General features: G+C 34.8%; 5 protein-coding genes across 5 annotated transcripts in view; 1 reads left to right on the top strand and 4 right to left on the bottom strand.

Moving 5' to 3' along the window:
* The window catches only part of LOTGIDRAFT_174508 (hypothetical protein), a gene marked incomplete at both ends in the record, with an annotated part of 2,277 nt that extends 633 nt beyond the window's left edge, over positions 1 to 1,644 (bottom strand). The window contains one exon of the mRNA XM_009053841.1: positions 1,260 to 1,644. Within this exon, the coding sequence (XP_009052089.1) occupies positions 1,260 to 1,644 (385 nt within the window). The remainder of the gene's footprint in view (positions 1 to 1,259) is intronic.
* Positions 1,645 to 3,575: 1,931 nt separating this feature from the next.
* Positions 3,576 to 4,736, bottom strand: LOTGIDRAFT_174507 (hypothetical protein; the record flags this gene model as incomplete). Its single annotated transcript, XM_009053840.1, has 2 exons — positions 3,576 to 4,138; positions 4,217 to 4,736. The coding sequence occupies 2 exons, from the start codon at positions 4,734 to 4,736 to the stop codon at positions 3,576 to 3,578; spliced, it is 1,083 nt and encodes a 360-aa protein (XP_009052088.1).
* Positions 4,737 to 5,248: 512 nt separating this feature from the next.
* LOTGIDRAFT_174506 (hypothetical protein) lies at positions 5,249 to 7,446 on the bottom strand (the record flags this gene model as incomplete). The annotated part of the gene is made up of 2 exons (XM_009053839.1): positions 5,249 to 5,966; positions 6,776 to 7,446. 2 exons carry the CDS (start codon positions 7,444 to 7,446, stop codon positions 5,249 to 5,251), a joined length of 1,389 nt encoding a protein of 462 aa, XP_009052087.1.
* A 5,931-nt stretch (positions 7,447 to 13,377) lies between these two features.
* LOTGIDRAFT_174505 (hypothetical protein) lies at positions 13,378 to 21,377 on the bottom strand (the record flags this gene model as incomplete). The annotated part of the gene is made up of 4 exons (XM_009053838.1): positions 13,378 to 13,513; positions 15,742 to 15,820; positions 16,729 to 16,877; positions 21,274 to 21,377. The coding sequence occupies 4 exons, from the start codon at positions 21,375 to 21,377 to the stop codon at positions 13,378 to 13,380; spliced, it is 468 nt and encodes a 155-aa protein (XP_009052086.1).
* A 148-nt stretch (positions 21,378 to 21,525) lies between these two features.
* LOTGIDRAFT_143375 (hypothetical protein) lies at positions 21,526 to 21,789 on the top strand (the record flags this gene model as incomplete). The annotated part of the gene is made up of 1 exon (XM_009053837.1): positions 21,526 to 21,789. A coding segment is annotated over one exon (264 nt), but the record flags the coding sequence as incomplete, so codon positions are not given.
* Positions 21,790 to 22,085: the final 296 nt, after the last annotated feature.

Genomic DNA, 22,085 nt, shown 5'->3' with positions numbered 1-22,085 from the left:
ATTCGAAGAATCTTTGTGTAAAGCAGAGTGATGAACTCCTTTTTGATCCGACGTGTGAATGTTTGTGATGGCGTAAAATTTACCTTTCTTGTATTTCAGTTCATCAATTTCATCTCGCATGCAATAATAAAACGGCGAGACGTTCAACTCCTTGGCCCATTTCACAAGTTGAAAATTTGTGGTCGTGTCTTTTCCGTATTTATCGAGAAACGCATTCATTTTTTAAGTTGATTTTTTTAGGTGTTTTTCGAAGTAGGCGGAAAGTATTGCTGAAGACCCAATTGACGAAATATATACGTAGTTTGTGTTTGAAAAAACTTGTATAACATTCTGATAAAACACATTCAATAATATTTTGAAGATAAATTTACATTTAAATTTAAAAAATCTTAATTTAAGAGAGCGTAAATGCTTGTCGACATCTAAATTTCTTAACCTTTCATCTAAATCTTCATTTTCGAGATTCATTTTTAAAAGTCAGTTTTTTGAAGTTCATTTTGATAAAACCTTCCTATGATTTGTTCTTTGTCTTGATCGATCAATTCATACGTGGGAGGTGTTGTACTGTTTACTTTATCAACGATGAATATCTCGTTAGTCCAATAGCCGACGTAACCTTTCTGAAACAATGATTTATATTTAAAAATACGAACTCAATCTCCAACTTTGAATTTGGGTTTAATATTCAAATTGCTAATCTCGTTTTCAAAGTTGTTTTGAGTGTTGACGGACTTTATGATATTCGGGTTATTAGAGGCTTGCGTTGGCGTCACACCTATAGACGAATGTATTTTGTTATTGTATTCGTCGACAACAACTGGTAATATTTTAAGCCATTTTTGAGATTTCAATTCCGTGAATTTCTTGAATAATTTGCTTTTAAGAGTCCTGTTGAATCTTTCTATCACTACGGCTTTACCTTCGTTATGCGTGCTGTAAATTTCAAACCCCAGAGATTTCACATTTCTGTTGTAGAATTCGCTTCCTTTATCAACCCACAACTTTAGGGGTCGTCTGTCGGATTGTTTCATTATGGTTTCGAATGCTTGTTTGACAGTCAGACCCGATTTGTTTTTCAAGGGAAAGACCCAAGCGTATCTCGTGTATAAGTCGATCACCGTCAAACAATACTTGTACCCTCTCGACTGGCATGTTGATTAAATCGGCTGACCAAATTTCATCTTTATCAAAAACTTTGACTTTGAGGTAATGTTTGTTTTTTCGAAATTCTTTGTTAATCTCGTCTGCTATGCCCATACCCAATTTCAATTTTGCCTTCAAGAGTTTTATGATAAGAGCCCTCTGTAATTTCTCTTTGAAAGTGGGATTGGGAATATTTTCGAGTTCGTCTATCATTTGTTTGTCTGCTTGGTGTCTGAATGTTACGTCTTTATTTCTGTACAGTATGTCGTGTTTGAGCGCTGCTGCGTCAACTCTATTAACGGGTTCTTCCCCTGGTTTGGGATTATCATTTTCGTCTAAACGCAGATCTAACCTAGTGCCTGGACCTGTATAATTGTGCCCTGGGAGATGTTTTTCTCCGGGATATTTTGCCCATGGGAATCCAGGAAGAGAACCCAATGACTTTTGAATGTCTCCCGCACCGAAATACGTTTTAGGGCTTTGTGCAATTATCATTGACATTTTTATCCAATATTTTTAAAACCATTGCCTTTTTTGTTTTCTAATCTTTTATTTCGCATTTCTCTTATATGCTCCTGAGGAAATGAGGGATTTGTTGTTTGAGACAAAATTGGCCACTTTGAGGATGAGAGATGTTAGCGCAGAGAAGAAACCGTCTCCTTCGAATTTCTTTTTTTTCGTGTTTTAAAATTAAAGACATTTTTAATGCGGTTATTTTATACTGTATTATTATTAGTGATTCTTGTCTGTGTAATTTATATGGAGTCTGTTATAATACAGTTTGGAGGAGTTTGTTATAATACATTTTAACAGTTGTGTCTTTTCGGATATGATGCATTGAAAAAGCTGCGCATGCGCAGAAGTGAAATGCGTCATATCCGAAAATACATATACTACTCACAAAAGACTTTATATTTACATTAACGAGAGGATTAATAGATTTAATGAATGGCGCGGATGTTGAAATTGCCGATTACAAGGATTTAGTAGCATACTCAAAATTTCTACATGCGATCAGAAAGTCAGGACCCGAAACAAGAAGATTGAAAGAAGTTGATTTATATATAACAAAAGTTATTGAGGAAGAGGATGTAGATGATTATGCAGAAGATTATCCAATCATACAAGAAATAGACGAATTCGATGATATGGTGGCATCTGGACAAGGTATAACGTTTTCATCCGACAAAAACGAGGAACTAGTTAATAGATTACGAGTAATATTAGCGGCCATGAAGGAAGGTCATCGATCGGACAGACAATACAACGAAGTCAATGGCATATTAAAACGACTTTTGGAGAACAAAAATCATCACTAAAAAAGACTATATTAACGTCATTAAAAATGTCCAATAAAGAACAATTGTTCGTCATCACCTCGAATAAATCTGACATCAAATTGTCTCTAGACTACGAGTATGAACTCGATCGCAATAAACAGTACGAACTGGGATTAAAGTATTTCTCCGTTTACAATTCGATTAGAAATATCAACGAAAACAACAATCAACTAAAAATATCGACGGATAACGGAGTTACATTCAAAACCATAAGCTTACTACCGGGAAGCTACGAATACGGAGCCATCAACGATTACCTATCGAAATACGCAGTAAAAACAATATCGAATCGAAGGTAATTTGAATCTGAATAAAATAAAACTGATCTTGAGAAATAACAGTCAAGTCGATTTCAGCGTAGAAAATTCGTTGAATGCGTTACTAGGGTTCGATAAACGAATATACGCGCAATCGACATTGGCGCCACACAAGGCCAACATCGAGAACGACATCGACGTGATCAACATTCACTGTAATTTGATCAACGGTGGATTTTTCAACAAGCACAAACGCCAAATCATATACAGCATACCGACTTTTACGGTGCCGATCGGATACAGAATTATAGAGAAACCGTTTCAGACGACCTATTTACCAGTCAATTCTTTCATGATCAAAGATATAAATCTGGAAATCAAAGACGGTAAAAACAGGTTCATAGACTTTGGCAACGAAGAAATTGTCATTCAACGGCATTTAAAACAATCTTCATTCTCTTCTTGAATAGTAAGAAAATCGAAATTATCAAATTCATAGTTTTCGTCAAAACTAAACTCATCTTTGTCGTTGTACGGATACATAATTCCTTCACTGTTTGTTGGTTTTCTTTTAACATTATTCAAATAACTTCTAAAAACTTCCGTTTGCTTATCATTTGGAATAACTACTCCATTGGTAAAACTTTTTTCCCATGGGTTCTTCAATTCATTCGACTCATCATGTCCGCTTGCTAACTGAATGTAATCTTCTACACTTATCTTATCATCAGAATAACCTTTAAATGTTTTCTTTTCTTTTAAAACACCATCAAAAGTCAAAACGATGTTGTATTTGACTTTTGGTGCTAAATATAAACCAAATATAATTCCACCGTCACCGTAATCGTGTTAACCTTTGCAATAGTCTTTTTCGGAGACCAAACCAGCTCTGTTTAGTTTTTTCCAATTGTCGGATGAAACTATCGGTGTCGGTATAGTATATTTCGGGTTTATAAAATCCATCTATGACGTGAATGAAATTGTTCATTATTTTTTTACTGTGAGATAAAGCGAATGATCCCAAATGACTAGGTGTTAGTCGTGTAGATTTACTATCTTCGGTAGTAATCTCTTTTTCTTCAATTTCTGTTTCAACAATATATTGAGTATCAATAATTTTCTCATAGGTTTTAATATGTGAATCAAAGTTAGCCTGTAAAGTTGCTTCATTCCATAAATGTCTAGTTGTGAATATATCTTTTTGAATTGATTTACCATACAAGGAATTACCTAATAATTTCATGCAATTACTACCCACAATATTACCTTCTAGTTTATATTTATTTCTTAGATCTCTCAAAATTAAAATATAATCTCTGTAGGGTGGAGTTTTAAAATTTTCTTCGTATACTATACCATCTAATATTCTAATAATTCGTCCACCGGCTTTAACTATTTCTTAAATATCAACCGATGTTAAAACGTCGTGACAGAAACCATTTCTGAACCTGATTTTGTTACCAGTTTCCTTTTTACCTTCTTTATTCGTGAAAGTGATTTTATCTTTAGCTGGTATCGGTTGGAAGAACATGTTTTTGGGACAGTCAAACCACACTGTTAAAATAGCTGTTCTAGGTCTAAATTTTTGTTTATTGAAGAGTTTTACAAATTCCTTTTCTTCTTTTGGTAGAAACATTCTTCCAGTTTCTGCTCTCGGATATTCACTGTCTAAATCCGACATTGCTGAAGCGTATAAACCGTTAGCATCAAATGCCATTAGTTTAGTAAATTTTATTTTTTTAAATCTCGAATGAACCTCCGTTTTGTCTTTTGTGCTTGCGCTGTATTCTTTGAATAAATCAATTATGTTATCACTTTGTGAAATAAACTCCTTTAATACGTTACAAATTGCATCCTTTTTGTTCGTTTTAAATGATTTTCTATTTGCCGAAACTCTTCCTCCTTTAATAGATCGTCTGATAAAATTTATTATAAAAGGATTAGTGTGCGAATAAACTTTTTCTATATTTTCTTTTTCAGTATGTTTCGCAACCATTCTAGTAGTTTCATACCATTCTTCTTAAACCATTTCTTTATCGTAATGATATAACTAATACCAACCATTTAAAGATAAAGATGGAGCTGTTAGATTATTGGACATATTCTGGTTTACCACTTCTTTCATGACTTGGTTGTATTTTATCAAACAAGCTCCCAAACAGAGAGTGTCTCTCTTGGCGTAAGGTTCCCATTCGTGTCTCAATTCCTCCCAATTGTCTTGGGTGTATTTAGCGATATCTACGTCGGCAATCTTTCTCAAATTCGCAGGAAGATTGGACGAATTTCCCCTTGCAGCCAAACTAGATTTTTCATGTTGATAGGAACATGTGAAAATTATGTTGTAAATAATTACACTTTATTTATTTCTGTCTTTTCCTTTTTTTCTGTAAATCTTCATCTGTGTATGGATTAGATAAAGGTAAAGATAGAATTTCTCTGGGTGTTTTTAAAGGGCAATGTGTTATTTTTTTTGTATTTTTAAGCACTACCGTTATGAGAAATTAATATTTATCTCTTTCTATCATATTGACCTAAATATTTCAACATTTGATCTATACAATCTGTACCTACAAATATTTCTACTACATTATCTGTAGGAAATATATTTTTTTCTAACGTTTTTCTTAGTTTTTCTAAATTAATTAAAGTGCAGGCATAAGGAATTGCGCTTCGCGTGTCTTTTTCTGAATACGTTTCGCAATCCCAAGCGAATAACGCATCATCACTCATACTTGAAAGCACGTTTAGTTTGAGAGGTGAAACCTGTGTTACTGCGTTATCATCTCTACACGTTTTCCACACCTGTTCGTAATTGTCTTCTATTTCTTGAATTCCCAAACTTTTTTGGCTTCTTCTAATCAGACAGAAATGCGAGTTGCGTAAGTAAAAAACCCAATCTAATTCATCATGTACGTCTCTGGGATGTAAATGTCTGTTTTTGGGATTATAAATTTGAAACGAAGTGTTAAATTTCTTGTTGAATTCCTTCATTCTAGCACATGTCATCACTCCTTTTCTATTTGCTTTTGAAAACCCGTTGATATATTCTTGAAATTTACACTTTAAATCTTTGTTCAAAACACGATTGACGAATTTGATAAAACAGTGACCATCTGTAGGTATGTAACAATTTTCACCTTCGTATTCATTTATCTTTTTAAGTAGACCAGTTCCTCCTCGGCCAACACTCTCGATCTTTTGATTTCTTTCATTAAAATTATTTTTCCTGTAAAATACCAATCGGAAGCATCAGATTTTATGTCCATATTTGAAAAGATATTGTGAAAGGTTTTTGCATTGAAAGTGACATGTATTGTATGTGATTCCCTTCCTCGACTATCTCTCCATCTATTTTAATTTGTCCTTGGAATTTTTTAAATTTATTGGAAACAGCCTTGATAACGTTTTCTATCAATGTTTCATCATCTGCAATTTTATTCATATTTTTTTAAGTATATATTATTTCTTTATTTTGACCGCCGATATTTCTGTATGGAATTTTTCCAGAATTTCATTGAATTCTTCTTATTCTTCAACTGTCATGTTCTTGTCTTCTCTCGATCTTTCGAAAAAGGTGTACAATTGATTAAGAAACATATTCAACATATCCGTTTTTTTTTTATAATGAGCTTTCTTTTTGCTTGTGAAACCTAAAGTGATGAGGCCGCAAGAGGTCGTTTGAACGGCTCTTAATGCAGCCAATACGGTTGGGACGATGACCGGAATCATTAATCGACCAGTCACGGCCGTTGCCACCGTTACTCCTACCGTTAGAAGTGTGCTCGCTGTTTTGAAAAAAGAATCGATTCTACTCCATGTTTTCCTGCATGCATTGCACTGTCTTAACTTTATTTTCAACTTTTCTTGTTTGTCTATCATGTATTCTTGTCTGCTTTCGAGTTCCATTTTTTAAGTCGTTAAATTAAGTGAATTTCCGATAAATACAACCACGGAATATCATATAGAGCGTACTTGTTTGGCCTAGCATTATTATATTTGCGGGTATTAAAAGTAAAAACATTTACGCGTACTAACGGCATTTTTTTTTTCGTATGGTTCTCGTTAAGATGATAGGAATATTGTATTTTTTCTTTTTCGATGTTTATCTTGGCTCTAAAAATAAAACCACCACCTTCAAAGATGGAGTCGGGTTCTTCGGCAAACGATAAATGCACTATAAACTCACTTTCTTGTTGACTTTTATGAACATCGATCGAGGTGTATTTTTCACCTAAAGCGAAATACAGTTTTACGTATTCAAAGTCTGTTGTTCGTAAAAACTCGTGATTGCTCGATTCTATTGGCCCGTGTACGTGTAAGCGTCGTGGAATTTTGACAATGTTGGTTGATGGTGGATTTTCCGTCTCCAATATCATATCTAAATCTTTGATTCCAATGATATCCCTATCATTTTCTACTTCCATTTTAAAGGTGTCTACATATTTACCATTTTTCGTTTCATATAAATCATCCCTTTTATCAATCAAACGTATAGTCTCTTCCAAATTACCATCATTGAAAAATGAAAGATGTTTGACGGCATTACCGGTTTGTTTGAAGACTATTTTATTGACTTTAACCTTCGTGGGAAAATCTATTTCAATCAGACATCTACCTCGAAAAGTAAACGCTTCCGTTTCGCCGATATCGAATACGTCTTTAGGTTCTCCGTCTACGCGAGAAGCTACTTTTATTTCTACATCCATATTTGTTTGATTTATAACTTTGGTCTTTTCCTTCGAAGACAGTGTCACTTTCGAATGGAAGATTGAAATACTACGACATGTCCGTGACAATAGCTTCTAATTTGGTCAACTTTCTCTCTTGTCTCAAAAAATCGTCATGAATTCTAGATACCAAAAGATTGACCTGTTCTTTAATATATTTTTTGATATCATCTTGAAATATATTTTGAAGAAAGTTTTTAATCACACCCACTTTTTTTTCTAATTCGTCCGTGATTTTAGTATCCAAAGCAGTCAATTGTCGTTTCAACGTATCTTTGTCAATAGGATGTGTGAGATTATTAATAATATTTTGAACATCTGATTTTGCTTCGCGATCTTTTCGTTCAATTTGGATACTGAATTTTGTAGCTCAGTTTTTCCATGGTCTTGTCTAGTTCTGCTAGCAATTCGCCAAGTTTTCTTTCCAAAGCGGTTAGTTTTCGTTTCAATCTATCCTCGTTTACATTTGGGTTATCTATTAAACGTTGGACGTCTTATTTTTACCTTCGTAATCTTATCGTCTAATTTAGATATTAAATTTTGCAACTGACTTGTTTTATCCACTTGAATAAGACGTTTCAAAGTCGTTAACTCGTTGTTGTAGTTTGGGTTCGTCCACAAGATTTTTAATATTTCGTCTGAGGTATCTTTTCACGTCAGTTATTCTATTTTCAACATGGTCCTTATCTATTTGAATTTGATCCAGTAAATATTTCTTGCTCACGGCATCGTTATCGTTTCCTGGAAACTTTAAATTAGTTATTTTGAAATTGTTCATATCGATATCCCCTTTAAGGTGTCTCCGATTTGATCCACGAAAAAAGGTTTCGCTTTGTTTATAAACGCCGCCATGGGATTTTTAGATTCTGGAGGTAAAGACCATAATCCAAACTTGTTTGCCATTTTTATTGAGTTAAATTTATTATAATTTCTTCAAACTTTTCTCCCAAACTCAACCGATATAAAACCCAAAGCGACAGCTGTCCACACAGCTTTTGTCCTGGCATTTGAATTTGATCTAAAACTGTCTTTTGCTGTTTTTTCTATTTGAGGACTATCAAAAACAGACTTATGTTATTGTTTCAAAAAATAATAACGTACCTGATGAATGTTCCATAGTTTAATCCTTAATAACTGTGTTACACTATAGAGAAATTATGACTGCAGTTCTTTAAGTTCGTCAGATTTTTTCACTGCATCGCTTATATTTACTCCTGCTTTTGCCACAGATCCAAGAGCTTGCGTTTCTGAGGAAATGAGGGATTTGTTGTTTGAGACAAAGTTGGCCACTTTGGGGATGAGAGATGATAGCGCAGAGAAGAAACCGTCTCCTTCGAATTTGTTTTTGTTCGTGTTTTAAAATTAAAGACATCTTATTTTTTAATGCGGTTATTTTATTCTGTATTATTTTAGTGAATCTTGTGTGGTTGGGTAATTTATATGGAGAATGCTGAGTCTGTTATAATACATTTTTAGCAGTTTGAGGAGTCTGTTATAATACATTTTAACAGTTTGGGGAGTCTGTTATAATACATTTTAGCAGTTTGGGGAGTCTGTTATAATACATTTTAGCAGTTGTGTCTTTTCGCATTGAAAAAGCTGCGCATGCGCAGAAGTGAAATGCGTCATATCCTAAAAGACATATACTACTCTAATGGCTTACTTGTGAAGTCAATGCCATTTTTCAATTCATTACGCAACTTATTCTTGGTTTCTCCTACGTATTTTTTTGAATAGTTTGTGTACTCTATTACCTTATTTTTTACCCTTTATTGAAATGACATGTCTTGTTATCCAACAGATTTCAGCGAAGGAAGATTTGTATCTGCCAAATACGATAGAACAAATAATTCATTGAGAAATTGGAATCGGTTGTTTGGAGCGGTTGTTCTTTTTGCCTGCTTATTAGAAGAATAATAAGGTTTTCATTTAAGTTCTGGTATTTCAATTGCTTTTAGACATAGGATCGATTACTGGAGTGTTTAAACACGACAACAACAGGTGATTATCCTGCATTATGGTGAATATTTATTGATATATTGATGTTGAACTGAATGTTACTGTATTAATGTTCTACAATCCTCGGAATAAGATGTAAGGCTGGTGATATATAAATTAAATTAATATTTTTATACTCTATTTATAGATGAGATATCAACGAATGTAGCTTTCCACAAACCAACTGAGATGAGTAGTCTACTGCGAGCTCCATATTATTCCTGTAGAGGAGTTGATGGTATTTTTCCAAACGACGATACCAATTGTTTCCACTCTTGGAACAATTATACAGAATGGTGGTGTGTTGATTTAAAGAAGACATACAATTTTAGAGAGATAATTTTGTATAATAGATATATTAACCAGTGAAAGTTTTTTTTTTTTAAATACGTGTTTTAATTAAATTGCAACCAATTAAGTAAGTTTGGTAGAGGTTTGAATATAGATATCCAGATTGAGTTTGATTTAGATTGAATAATTATTGACTAATTTTGTCATACTATGCCAAAATTGGCTGAAGCGAGCAGTCTTGCTTTTATTTTGATGTAACTTAATATGTCTATTATTTATATTTCTCTTTCCAAAAAAGAGGCTATTGATTTTTTTTCTTATGTATTTTTTTTTCTTTATATATTTTGTAGATATTTTTGATCGAATAATTGGCTTCGAATTACGAATTAGTACCAGTGGAAAGTGTGACGAAACAACATTTAATAGTACATCACTTTGCTTCAAAAATAAACAACTAACTGGACAGGTAGAGTACAACATAACAGATTGTAACCAAATACCATCAATACAGTTTTCATCGAGATTAATCTTTATCAGTCCACAGCATAATGAATATATTCATTTTAGAGAGTTAGTTGTTAAAATCTAACCCATTCTTTGTAGAACTGTAATAATTTTTACAGAATGATCTAAAGAGACTTTTTAACCAATTGATTTTTTGCAAACTACTACTTCATCACTACTTTGTTACACATTATTTGTTAAAAAAAAATTTTTGAATTTTATTTGTGTAATTAGGCCATGTTATGCCTATGAAGGGGTAATACGCTTGCCCAAATTCTCATAGAACTACTATTAACCCTTCAGTGTTATCTATTTCAGTCAGTGTACATAGACGACACATCGATGGAAATCTAGATTGTATTCAAGGGAACTCTAAGACTTTTGATTTTATTGATTATATCAATCGTGTCCTTAAGCGGTACTCCCCACTCGTTCTTGAAATTCACCCCCCTTGGCGAGGGATGAAAAAGGTCTGAAGGGTGAAGAAACGGGGTGAATGGTCGGAAAAGGGTTGAATTGATATGATTCGCTTTTTGTGTTCAAATCAACCATTGGTTCTGATATCTCGAGTGTTGTGGAAAGTCTGAGTATACATCATGTGGAATTATCTATAGAAGTGGGAAGCCCGAATTATTGATTATTGCGTCAGTAAGCGTCTTTTTGCTATACTGAATAGTGCTTTTTCTTGCCAACGTGTCGCTTTAATTGGTTTGTAGTTTTAGAGTGAGTGCCATTGATTCTGACCAGGGTTGAGTGTTAAGACGATCTCCGGAATGATTCGTCGGTTTATGCAATCCACTGTGCGGGACGTTGTGGCTTCATGACTAGCTAACTGTGTGCAAGAACTATTAGTGCCATTCCTTCATCCTATCTAGTAGAATTCGGATTTTGTCCAAAAACCGCGAATCTCTGGTCATATCTAGACGTGGAGATCTGCGTCTGAAGCTGACTAGACTGATACCGGACATTGAATCTTTGATTCGTTAACATCAAGCTCAGAGATCACACTAAGAACAATACCTCAAAATCAAAATCTGAAGATATCAATATTGATTTGTAATAAAAAGTGATATTCAATAAATGTGAATAGAATTATTTACTTGATTATTGAAAGGGGTCAGTGGCTTCTGGTAGTGCAGAGGTGGGCTGAAAAGGGTGAGAAAGGTTGATGTATGCTCGATGTTGACATGCTAATGGTAGTAAGAAGTGGTCAATGTATACTGACACCGCATATGACTGACACAATCTGATATAATCGGGCGACTTGTTAGGGGTAAGCCACTCCTTGGCCGGATTCTCAGGTAGAGTATATATATGTCTCTGGCGACAATCAAGGTTGGCAGATAGGTAGCCATATAGTCTTTGTTTAAGATTCACGCTCCACTCTAGTAAAATTAGAGTTCTCATGCGTGGTCGATAGCTCAAAAATTTGGCTATTCGTTCTTGCAAACTTTTTCAGTATTTCTGGATGTAATAAACATGGTTCTAGCACCCCGTGGGTGATAGTTTCGGATGAAATATGTGCAGCTAGGATTACGTTGGAATCGTGCGCTAGACGACTGTATATATTCAAGATTGGTTTCTTTAGGGTTTGGCAGAATTAAGTCCGCGGTCTAAGATTGAATGTCGAAGTAAGGATTTGAGATAAGTTTCTGGTTGAGGGGGGATTTTTAGTGATTGGTCAAGATTGTTGAGGCCTACATTATGTGAGAAAACTTGGTCGTAGCTTTTGATGATATACCAGATGTGGAGGATATGGGTACCTGGGTACGAACGAATATCTAGTCTTGGTTATTTGGCTGAGGTTTGACGATCCAATGATTATGACGACAGGAAGATTCCATGATGATTTGTCCTGATAAATAATGGCGGAAATAATGGTTATCGACAGGGTGATTGATACGATTTGACTTGGATGGTGAGGTCCCAACATGGAGAGGCTGTAACTCTTTAAGTGCCCTATTATGACGTAAAGGTCCATTGTTTGCTTAACTACCCCGCAAAGCACAGCTCTGTGGCACCTACCGTCTGCCTGTGGTAGTTCTTTTTCAAACTTGGTGCAAGGATGTCAATTGTTTTGAACGTTATTGTTAAAAAATAAAGGAGAAACTGGTCCAATTAGGGCACTTAGGTGACGATACCCTAACTTTTAGAGGTTACAACTCTAAAAGCACACCCCATAGACAAAGCAGGTGTATTATGACGTATAATCATATTTTTGCTCATCCGGGTACCGTCAAAACATAAACACAACCAGTTCATTATATTTTCAAGGGTATGAAAGATAAAGCATTTAGAGGGTTTGACTAATAGAACAGTGGACTGAATTATAGACACTTTAATTATTTCCTAAATTGATAATATTTTGTCCCAGATCGTCATGCAAACTATCTTTTTGTTTAGTCTGGTGGTGGGGTGTAGAGTCTTGGGACCGTAGAGCCGTTTCCAAACTGTAAAAGTGACCGCGAGCCAAACACGGTTGAGAACAACTGGTTTAAAAAATTATCCAAACAAAAGAATTAATATTAATATAAAAGAAAGTTGAATATATGTTGTATTCTATCAAACAATATCACCACATCAACAAAAATTCAAAAATATTCTTAATATTCGACCAATTAATTTATTTCATATAATATTCTATACAAAAGACAAAAGGTATGTCTGGTAAATTAAATATGTCTTTAGATGGTATTATAATGTAATCATTATTCCTTTAAAAAATGAAGACAATTTCCGGGGTTTAAAGAGGATGTAAACAAAACTGAACATAACAGTGTAGGGTCAGCCATTAACATAATGTTGCAAACTAATCCGATTTATTTTAAAAATATAAGTAATTCAGAAACCCGTAAAATACCAATATACCAATATACAATTTAAAGTAAATAAATTCTTTTGATAGGCTATTAAATAAACAAATATTTGGGAAAAAAAGAGACAAATAATGAGATTTGAATTTTTAAAATCACTTCACTTTTAAAAAATAATTAGTGCACACTGTCTTTTAACGATATTTTAACGTATATTGATAAAAGTAACATTCTCAGGTACACACAATAACGAAAACACAAAGAGAAAAAAACATTATTATGCACTATACAAACACTAACTATTTTACACATTAATGATTTCGTTCATATCTACATCGGTTATTTGTTCTCTTAGAGATATCATGTCGATTATGGCACAATCTATTTGAATATTGTCGAATTGATTAAATCTATTAGGCTTTAATTGCTGTACAGAGTATCTACAAGAAGAATATTTACGTGATATTTAAGATTATTACAGGTAATAGAATGGCTGCTATAGAATCAATCCCTCCCTGCCCCGAAGATCAATATGTCATACTTTTATGCATATATTATCACTCTTCATTACACCATAGAAGAAAATCTATCAGTTGAAGTTAGTCTTCCTAAAACACATTACAAGATAGTCGTGCTCAAACCCTGAAAAGTAAAACCTGTCCCTAAAACACAAGACTTATAACTCAGGATAAAGAATCTACTTAAAGATGGGTTCTCTTATTTTCGTTTATGAAAATGAAAATGCATAAATAGAAAGTAGAGGTGTTCTTATGAAAAATACCAGTTTGTCTCGTATGTCCATAATTAATTCATAATTAGCTAAATTATAAGAGAATTACCAGCAGAATACACAATAATTCATTAGAAACACCAATTACTCAACCTGCCGGGAGGTTATTACTGAATTAAAATCAGCCTGCAACATCCAAGAGATTTGTCGTCATAGTCTTATAATGAGTGATTGACAAAGCGCTTATCGTACCAAGCAACAAGTTGTGTGCAACATTTACCAATGACTTGACAGACCCCGATGCATTGCTGGCAGATATCGAAATGATGGGAAATGACATTAGAAAGAGTGGTGCAAAGAATATGCGAAATGCTGCAAAGTGTCTCTTCTGGAAGCAACGTTTTCATCCAAGCCTTTAAAAAGCTTACCAATAAACGTTAATCATTCCAGTGGCCGTCACAAGCAATGAGCGTGTTGATGTGGAAATAATTATATAAACATTAAAACATAATAAAGAATTAAGCTAAAACGGTATGTAAGTATGCATATATAACTTAATGCTAGTTATTTTTTTCTCTGAAGGAGCGTTTAAAAGACCACGTGTTCGTCGGTAAAACTTAAACGTTACACCCCTCCCCGAATCAAAATGGTCACGCTACACCCATGCTGGTGGAAAAATCCCTTTTATTTTCATAGCCATGTGCTAAAGGTTGTAAGCTGAGAATCGGCATAGACACACCTAATGCGATAGAAATGGCAATACATATATCGCTTTTTGATTTAAACATACCTTAATGTTGAGTCGCCTTTTTTCCTTTTCAATATAGACTGTGCAGATTTCCAGTTAACGGGTCCAGACACTTTTCTGTGTTTAAATAACTTTGCATTTTTAGAACATGAACATCAATAGAAATCCAATGATTTTCGGCTTGAAAGCGTTAATTTTTGTGCCTTTTTGAGTGTCTAAAATGGAACTGGTTTCGAAGAAATAAAGGCAATTTAACAATAAAAATTCAATATTTACTACAGATAGTAGTAGACATTGACCTAAATAAAGATATTACAGTGAAGAAATGTAGATAATGCAAACGAGATATGTCGTCTAATGCTTATGGTAGATGTTTCACTTTGTAAAATCAATTGTGCATTAGAGGTGTCAAATTGACTTGTAGACATAATGTAATTTTTTTATCCATCTTGGTGAAACTTGGTATGATTATTTTGATAAGATCTTAGTCAAGTTTGAAATTGACAATATTTTATGTTGGTAGTCGTATAGTAGTTGGTGGTTGGATCAGTTCAAATTGGATGATTCTGTGTTGTTGGTTTGGTTGTTGATTCTTCGTTAGATCTGGTCGGGTCGAATGACATGGCGGTGAAACTCTGCCCTGGATGGTGTGGCGTGAGTTACTCGATCTCCTTCATTCTTCCAAACTCGCTCTGATCATGGTATTTCTTGTTGATTGGTAATCGCTTGGTAGTCGTTGAAATTAATATTTTTATACTCTATTTATAGATGAGATATCTCTTTTCACAAACCAACTGAGATGAGTAGTCTACTGCGAGCTCCATATTATTCCTGCAGAGGAGTTGATGGTATTTTTCCAAACGATGATACCAATTGTTTCCACTCTAAGACGAATTATGCAGAATGGTGGTGTGTTGATTTGAAAAAGACATTCAATTTTCGAGAGATAATTTTGTAGAGTACAACATAACAGATTGTAACAAAGTACCATCAATCCAGTTTTCATCAAGATTAATCCTTATCACTCCAAAGCATAATGAAGTTCTTCATTTAGGGAGTTGGTCGTGAAGATTAAACACAATGTTCATGCGGTCTCATTCAGGACCGGGAGACGCTTGACAAACATTATATATATTTTTTACTTTTTAATTCTAAGCTGTAAGTATATGTCATCCGTTCAAGAAGCCTACCCAGTGTAACTTGTAGTATATCTTTCTCCACCAACCAGTAACGGTATTGTTACTGAATGAAGGTACCATCTGTGTTTACCTGGTTGTGATGGTTGATAAACATAATAAATAAAAACAGATATGTCCTCTGATTAATGCCTGTTTATTTAACAGTCAGCAATCGGTTAACATGATAATAACACTAAACGGGAAATAGCTCTTAGCATCCTATATAACAGCTGATATTACAAGCAATCTAAATATCATTGAACATTGCATCCCTCCCCAACTGGATGTTAATATTTCACATAACAAATACAACAAAGTTAGAAAATTAATATACTAACTGAAAAGATAAATTGTTGAATAAACATTTCTCCAAATTTAACACAACATAAGAAATAAGAGAAGTATAATAAATGATTTATTCACTGAGTTTAAAGTCTCTGGCTTTGTTCAGCAGTAAATGATTGAAACCTTTCTCTCGTAGACGTTGAGACAGGGCTCGGAGGTTTGCATCAGGATATCATCGCTTGAGTTAATGACACCTTTCAATCCATTTAGGGCTTGACGTATTGTCTCTTGAAATACCCCAGCTGCGCTGATGATACCGAAGTTGAGGCGTTTGAAACGATATAGACCTAAGTGTGTTGCAAAATAATGTAGTTATGTATCTTGAATCTTCTATCAGCTCTAGTTGATTGTAAGCCTGGTTCAAATCCAACTTTGAAAACGCCTTGGCACTAGCTAAGAGAGATGTTAGTTCATCTAAGGTAGGAGTTGTATGTCTCTCGCGTTTTATTGCTTGATTGGCAGCTCTCATGTCAATACACAGTCTCAGTTGACCTACACTGCTTGGTATAGGAACGACAACCAACGGCGATACACACGGTGTTGCTCATGTAGCCTTCTCAATTTCATCTTTCTTTATCTGTTCCTCAATGTTCTTACGTACATGTAAGGGAAAGGTGTCAATATGGACTTTAACTTTGGTGTTCTTTAACTTACCAAGGCCAATGAAGAGATATTTATATTCTTCTGTGAGGGTGTTTTGATGTGTTGTATTCACCACTGCTAGTAGTTGTAGGTCTTCTGAAGTGGTCCATCCTAGTAATTCTTCATTGCCTGGTAGAACATAACCTGGAGCTTGGCATTGCCTGACGATAAATCAGCTTTAAATGTCACAATTACTGGCACAACACTCTGTTTACCGTATGAATAGATGCGAGTTGTAGAACGGGATAAATGAGGTTTCATCGGTACCCTGTTATAGATTGCTTCTGGTAATATGTTTACACTCGCTCCAGAACCTGTATCAGTTTCAATCTTCTTAGACTGAGCTTTGGTTATTTCAAGAGTTCTTGCAAATTGAAGAAGATCAGGGAGAGATATATTTGGAGTACTGAGGCCCTTTTCTCTGACTTGCATCCAGTAATTTACTGTGACTTTATCTCTTCATTTCCCCTGTTTCCAAAACCACGTGTAGCAGCTACTTGTTTGAGATCGTTATAGAAATCATCAATAGAGTCAGTCTTCTGATAGAGATGTCGAAACGAATACTTCTGGAACTCTATGTTAGCCTGAGGGTTGAAATGATTACCTACAGCTTCTTCTAATTTGCCAAGATGAGTCTCATCATCACCTAGGGGTAAGCAGGTAATGAATCTACAATGTCATTGAAATCATCACCAGCATATGTCAATAATAGTGACGACGATCATCATCAATCTGATATGCCACGAATACATTGTTCTTTCATCTGAAGACACACTTAGCTCATCTAACACTTCTTCCTTCTGATTTACAGTCAAACTGTGGGTAGTTTGGCAGAGACATTCGTTCAGCTAGTGTGATGGATAATATGAGTGTAGACTAGTCAGTTTTCAAATCCACAACAGTCCAATCACAACAATTGAATTTCATCTGCATTACAAAGTACATTGAAAATGTTCTATGATTTACGTTTATCCTCGTCGCCAATGTGATGGTTGATAAACCTAATAAATAAAGACAGATAATGTCCTCTGATTAATGCTTGTTTATTTAACAGTCAGTCATGTTGGTCAACATAATGGACTCACTCCACAAATTCATTTGCTATCTCTTCCCATGTTAAAACACGAAATTCAACCTTCTACAACTTTTTCCAGAAATCTCATTGAAATCTTTCCAATATGTCGAATGAAAGCCTGACCAATTCTCAATGTCTCCTAAAAAATTCAATATATGATGACTATGAAAATTTTGAGCTAGTAAAATTGAAAGTAGACTACTACAGGTTATACTCATCCGCATGAGTTTGGCACTTCACAAAACTGCTATTTTTAGAATTAACCTTCCGCCTTTAGGTCTCTCATCATCTCACCAAATCTGAAAGATAATGCAATTTCAGACATCAAATTCCAAATCTAGACGGAAAATTAGCATGCAAAAGCCCCAAAAGGGAGAGAGAAAGAAGATTTCTAAAAATAGCCTGGACTTCATTCATACAATCATTTGCACAAAATGTTTTAGTGGATTTATAATATTAACACTAAATGGGAGATAACTCTTAGCATCCTATCACTACATAGCTTAGTCTTACAGTTGATATTAGAAGCAATCTAAATATCATTGAACATTACACTGGTTTAATCTGTCAACACTGTTTAATTCTATAGTTAAATTATTTTATTCTGACTCGATTTTTTTGTTTAAAAATGTTTTGCTCAGTAAATTTTTGTGTTAGATTTTCATTTCCACTGTCTACCAACAGTAAGAACGACCGAAAAAATTTAGCAAACAAGACGCTATTCCCATGTCAGCTCCTCTTACCGAAGGTATGTTAGTAAGTAAGTAAGTAAGTAATTTTAGTAAAGTCTCACCAGTTATACATAAAAAAAATATATACAAATAAAACACAACACTATTCATCTGCCATTCTGTTAAGAATTATGAGAGACATGTCATCATTATTAAAACATTGTTATCACAGGTCTGGAAATTTAAAATATAATAAAACTCAATGGGATAAATGGATACACATTCTGTCTTGGTCGGTTAATGAATCAAAATGAATCGAAATGAATATATTTGGGCTTTTCTAGTGCAAGTACTTCTTTGTTGGTGTATAATGGGAACCTTAGGAGATAGGTATTATCTCGACCTATGCCGGGATTGAACCTTAGACTTTCAGGTTATAAATTATAAAGATTACGTTGGTTAATTTCAGGGGACACTATCAGGTGCAAGTTGTGTTCGAGCGAGGTGTTCTATGTTCATTTGTAATGTATATTAAGTTGGATATTTTTTGTTTGTTATTAAATTGTAAGTAAATAAAACACTTCTCCTCGGTTTTTATTTCATCTCTCGGACAATTCCTCAAGATGTGAGATCATTAAAACCCTCTTCCGTGTTTTGTCATATGCTGAACTACGAATAAAATTTTCTACTGGATGGAAATAGTAACTGAATATTGACTTTATCAGAATTATTTGGAACTAAAAAGTTAGTCTGTGTAAAAATTAAGGACAATAATATAATGAATGAATGATTCGACATTTTTAATGATTATAATGTTTCCTGGCAGTTCATTCCAAGCACTGTACATAAAAGCTCCCTCGTTTTGTTTTTTCATCTTTTAATCTTGTCGGGCGTTTCGGAGTTAATGCTATTAGTTCCTTGAGATATTAAGGAGCAGATGGATCTTTTAACGATATATAACATTTAAATTGACATTGGGCTATTGGAACTCAGTGCAAATCATGAAGAACGGATGTGATGTGATTATGGAGACGAGTTCGAGTTACGACGTCAGCAATGGGCTTCGAGTCATGCGCCGACTTTATTATCAATTCTTACATCTGTGGTATTGACTCAGCCCTCTAACGATTGAATTTAGTTGAAACAGGCCCATAGTTACATGGGGCCAAAAAAAAAAAAGATTCCCCCCTGAACAATTCCTGACAACCGACCAAGTTCATTACTGAAACTTAATACCGTACACCATTGCCCATACCATCGGATATATTACTCTCCCGTTCGAACACTACATTCGGGCCACGGGCCTGGGTGAAAACTAGAAAACTTTTTTTGATCTTATCACCCTTAATTCTAAATTAGTTTCACGAGACTTTATAGTAAAAGCCAATATTTCAACAAATTATCACACAGCAAATCCTTAGCATACTGAATACTAACAAGCCACACTAGTCTGTTTCGAACGTAAGACCATCCGTAGCTTTTTTTTTTTTCTTTTTTCAATTTTATTTTCCCATTTTAATTATTGACAATACCAAGGATAAGGCCTTGGCTAATATATATATGTATTTTAAATCAAATAATAACTTATAAAACTATAATAATTCATTATAATAAATTGAAAATCAAATAATATTAAACAGAAGTAAATATATAATATATAGGCTCATATTATTTCTCGATTAAGGCTTTAAGGATCTGCATATATTCATAAATACATAATTATGGAATATAATAACATTTGTGTAGTCTGGAAACTATCGTTATTGAGTTACGTCCCCGTGTTCAATTATAGGAATATCAGAGTTACTTCCCATATTAGGCCTTTTTAATCGTGACTTTGTCGAAGCAAGCCACTTTTCAAAGGCCTAAAGAAATTTGAATTTTGATTGTATTAATTTAATTAATTTATATTTCTCCTAGGATAGTTTATGGAATGTATGATCGAGTGTCATACTGCACATAGAACTTAAGTCTTAAGATAGCAATCCAGTTTATAATTTGAATTTAATTAGGCACTAAGCCAACACGTGGTTTTGTTGGTAACTAAAAACAGTTCGCTACAGGTCATTTCAGCATGGCTTGTTCAACAAAGCAGAGTATCAGAATATTTGGTACCAGCCACATCAAGCGGTTTTCACATTATATAGATTTGAACATGTTCCTAAATAATTTCTCTCTAGATGAAGACAGTTTTGATGTGCACTGGAAAGGTTATAGCGGTCTGAAATTACGTAACGACGAACATGGCCGTCTTTACAAGTATAACGACATCATGAAGGGATCCGATTTGGTTCTATTGCAACTCGGTTCCAATGATCTCTGTAATGTCGGCTATAGCCCAGTCATATTAGCCAGAGATATTCTGTCTTTTGGTCAGTTCTTGAGAGATGGTTGGGGAGTTAAATGTGTGGTCATCAGCCAGCTTTTTCCAAGGCGTAATATGCCTGATTCTGATTATAATAATCGGGTAATAGCCACAAACGTTGCCATTTCCGAGAGGTTAGCGAGAGGAAACTATGAAAATATTTTTTGTGGAACACCGAGTTGGGTTGTGGAATCCAAATGTGGACCTATACTGTCCTGATGGCATCCATTTAAATATTTCAGAGGGGTATCCGAGATACTTTCGCAGTTTGCGTGACGCTATTAGACGGTACCGACCTCGTCAGTAGCCCGAATTCCCGGTTAACTTACTAAAAATTTGGTGAGTTGTCCTTTCAACGTTAGGTTGGTGGATCGTTTCGCCCTATACCTCTTTTTGCTTCCGAGATTGTCTTCGTTTAGGTTTTCCACATTCCCACTGCTTATGACCTCCATTGGTCTGTTATTTCACCCCCGGTGTTAGTTTTGGCAATCCACTTTGCCATGGTGCCGACAACGCACATTGAACTCTTTGGATGGATTCGTATAGCCATGGTGCCGACGATGTAGCAATACACACTTTACTTCTTGTGTGGCTTTTTGGAGCCATGATGCCGAAAATGCACACTGTACTTCCTTGGTGGCTTCTGATAGCCATGGTGCCGACAATGCACACTGCACTCTTTTGATGGCTTTTTATAGCCATGGTGCCGACAATGCACACTGTACTCTTTGATGGCCTTTTTTAGCCATGGTGCCGACAATGCACACTGTTCTCTTTTAATGTCGTTTTATAGCCATGGTGCCGACAATGCACACTGTACTCTTTGGATGGCGTTTTATAGCCATGGTGCCGACAATGCACACTGTACTCTTTTGGTTGCGCTTTATAGCCATGGTGCCGACAATGCACACTGTACTCTTTTGATGGCGTTTTATAGCCATGGTGCCGAGAATGCACACTGAATGCACACTGAACCCTTTTGATGGTTTTTGATAGCCATAGTGCCGAGAATGCACACTGTACTCTTTTTGAGGATGTTTATCCATGGTGCCTACACTGCACGCCGTTTTGTTAGATACCAAATACCACCAGAAACATGGATTCTCTTGAAGTCATGTGGGCGCAAATCCAGTTGCAGATATGGCGGTGTTCTGTGGATTCTTCTACTAAGGCCACAATGCTGATTGTGTACATCGGTGCATCGTTTCTCTTCAAGAGAAATCAACTATTTTGCTGGTCGGATTAGGGGCCCCTTTTC

Source organism: Lottia gigantea, assembly GCF_000327385.1.
Source record: "Lottia gigantea unplaced genomic scaffold LOTGIsca_200, whole genome shotgun sequence".
Classification (NCBI taxonomy): Eukaryota; Metazoa; Mollusca; class Gastropoda; family Lottiidae; genus Lottia; species Lottia gigantea.
The sequence above is the reverse complement of the archived record's forward strand: the minus strand, read 5'-3'. Positions and strand labels throughout refer to the sequence as shown.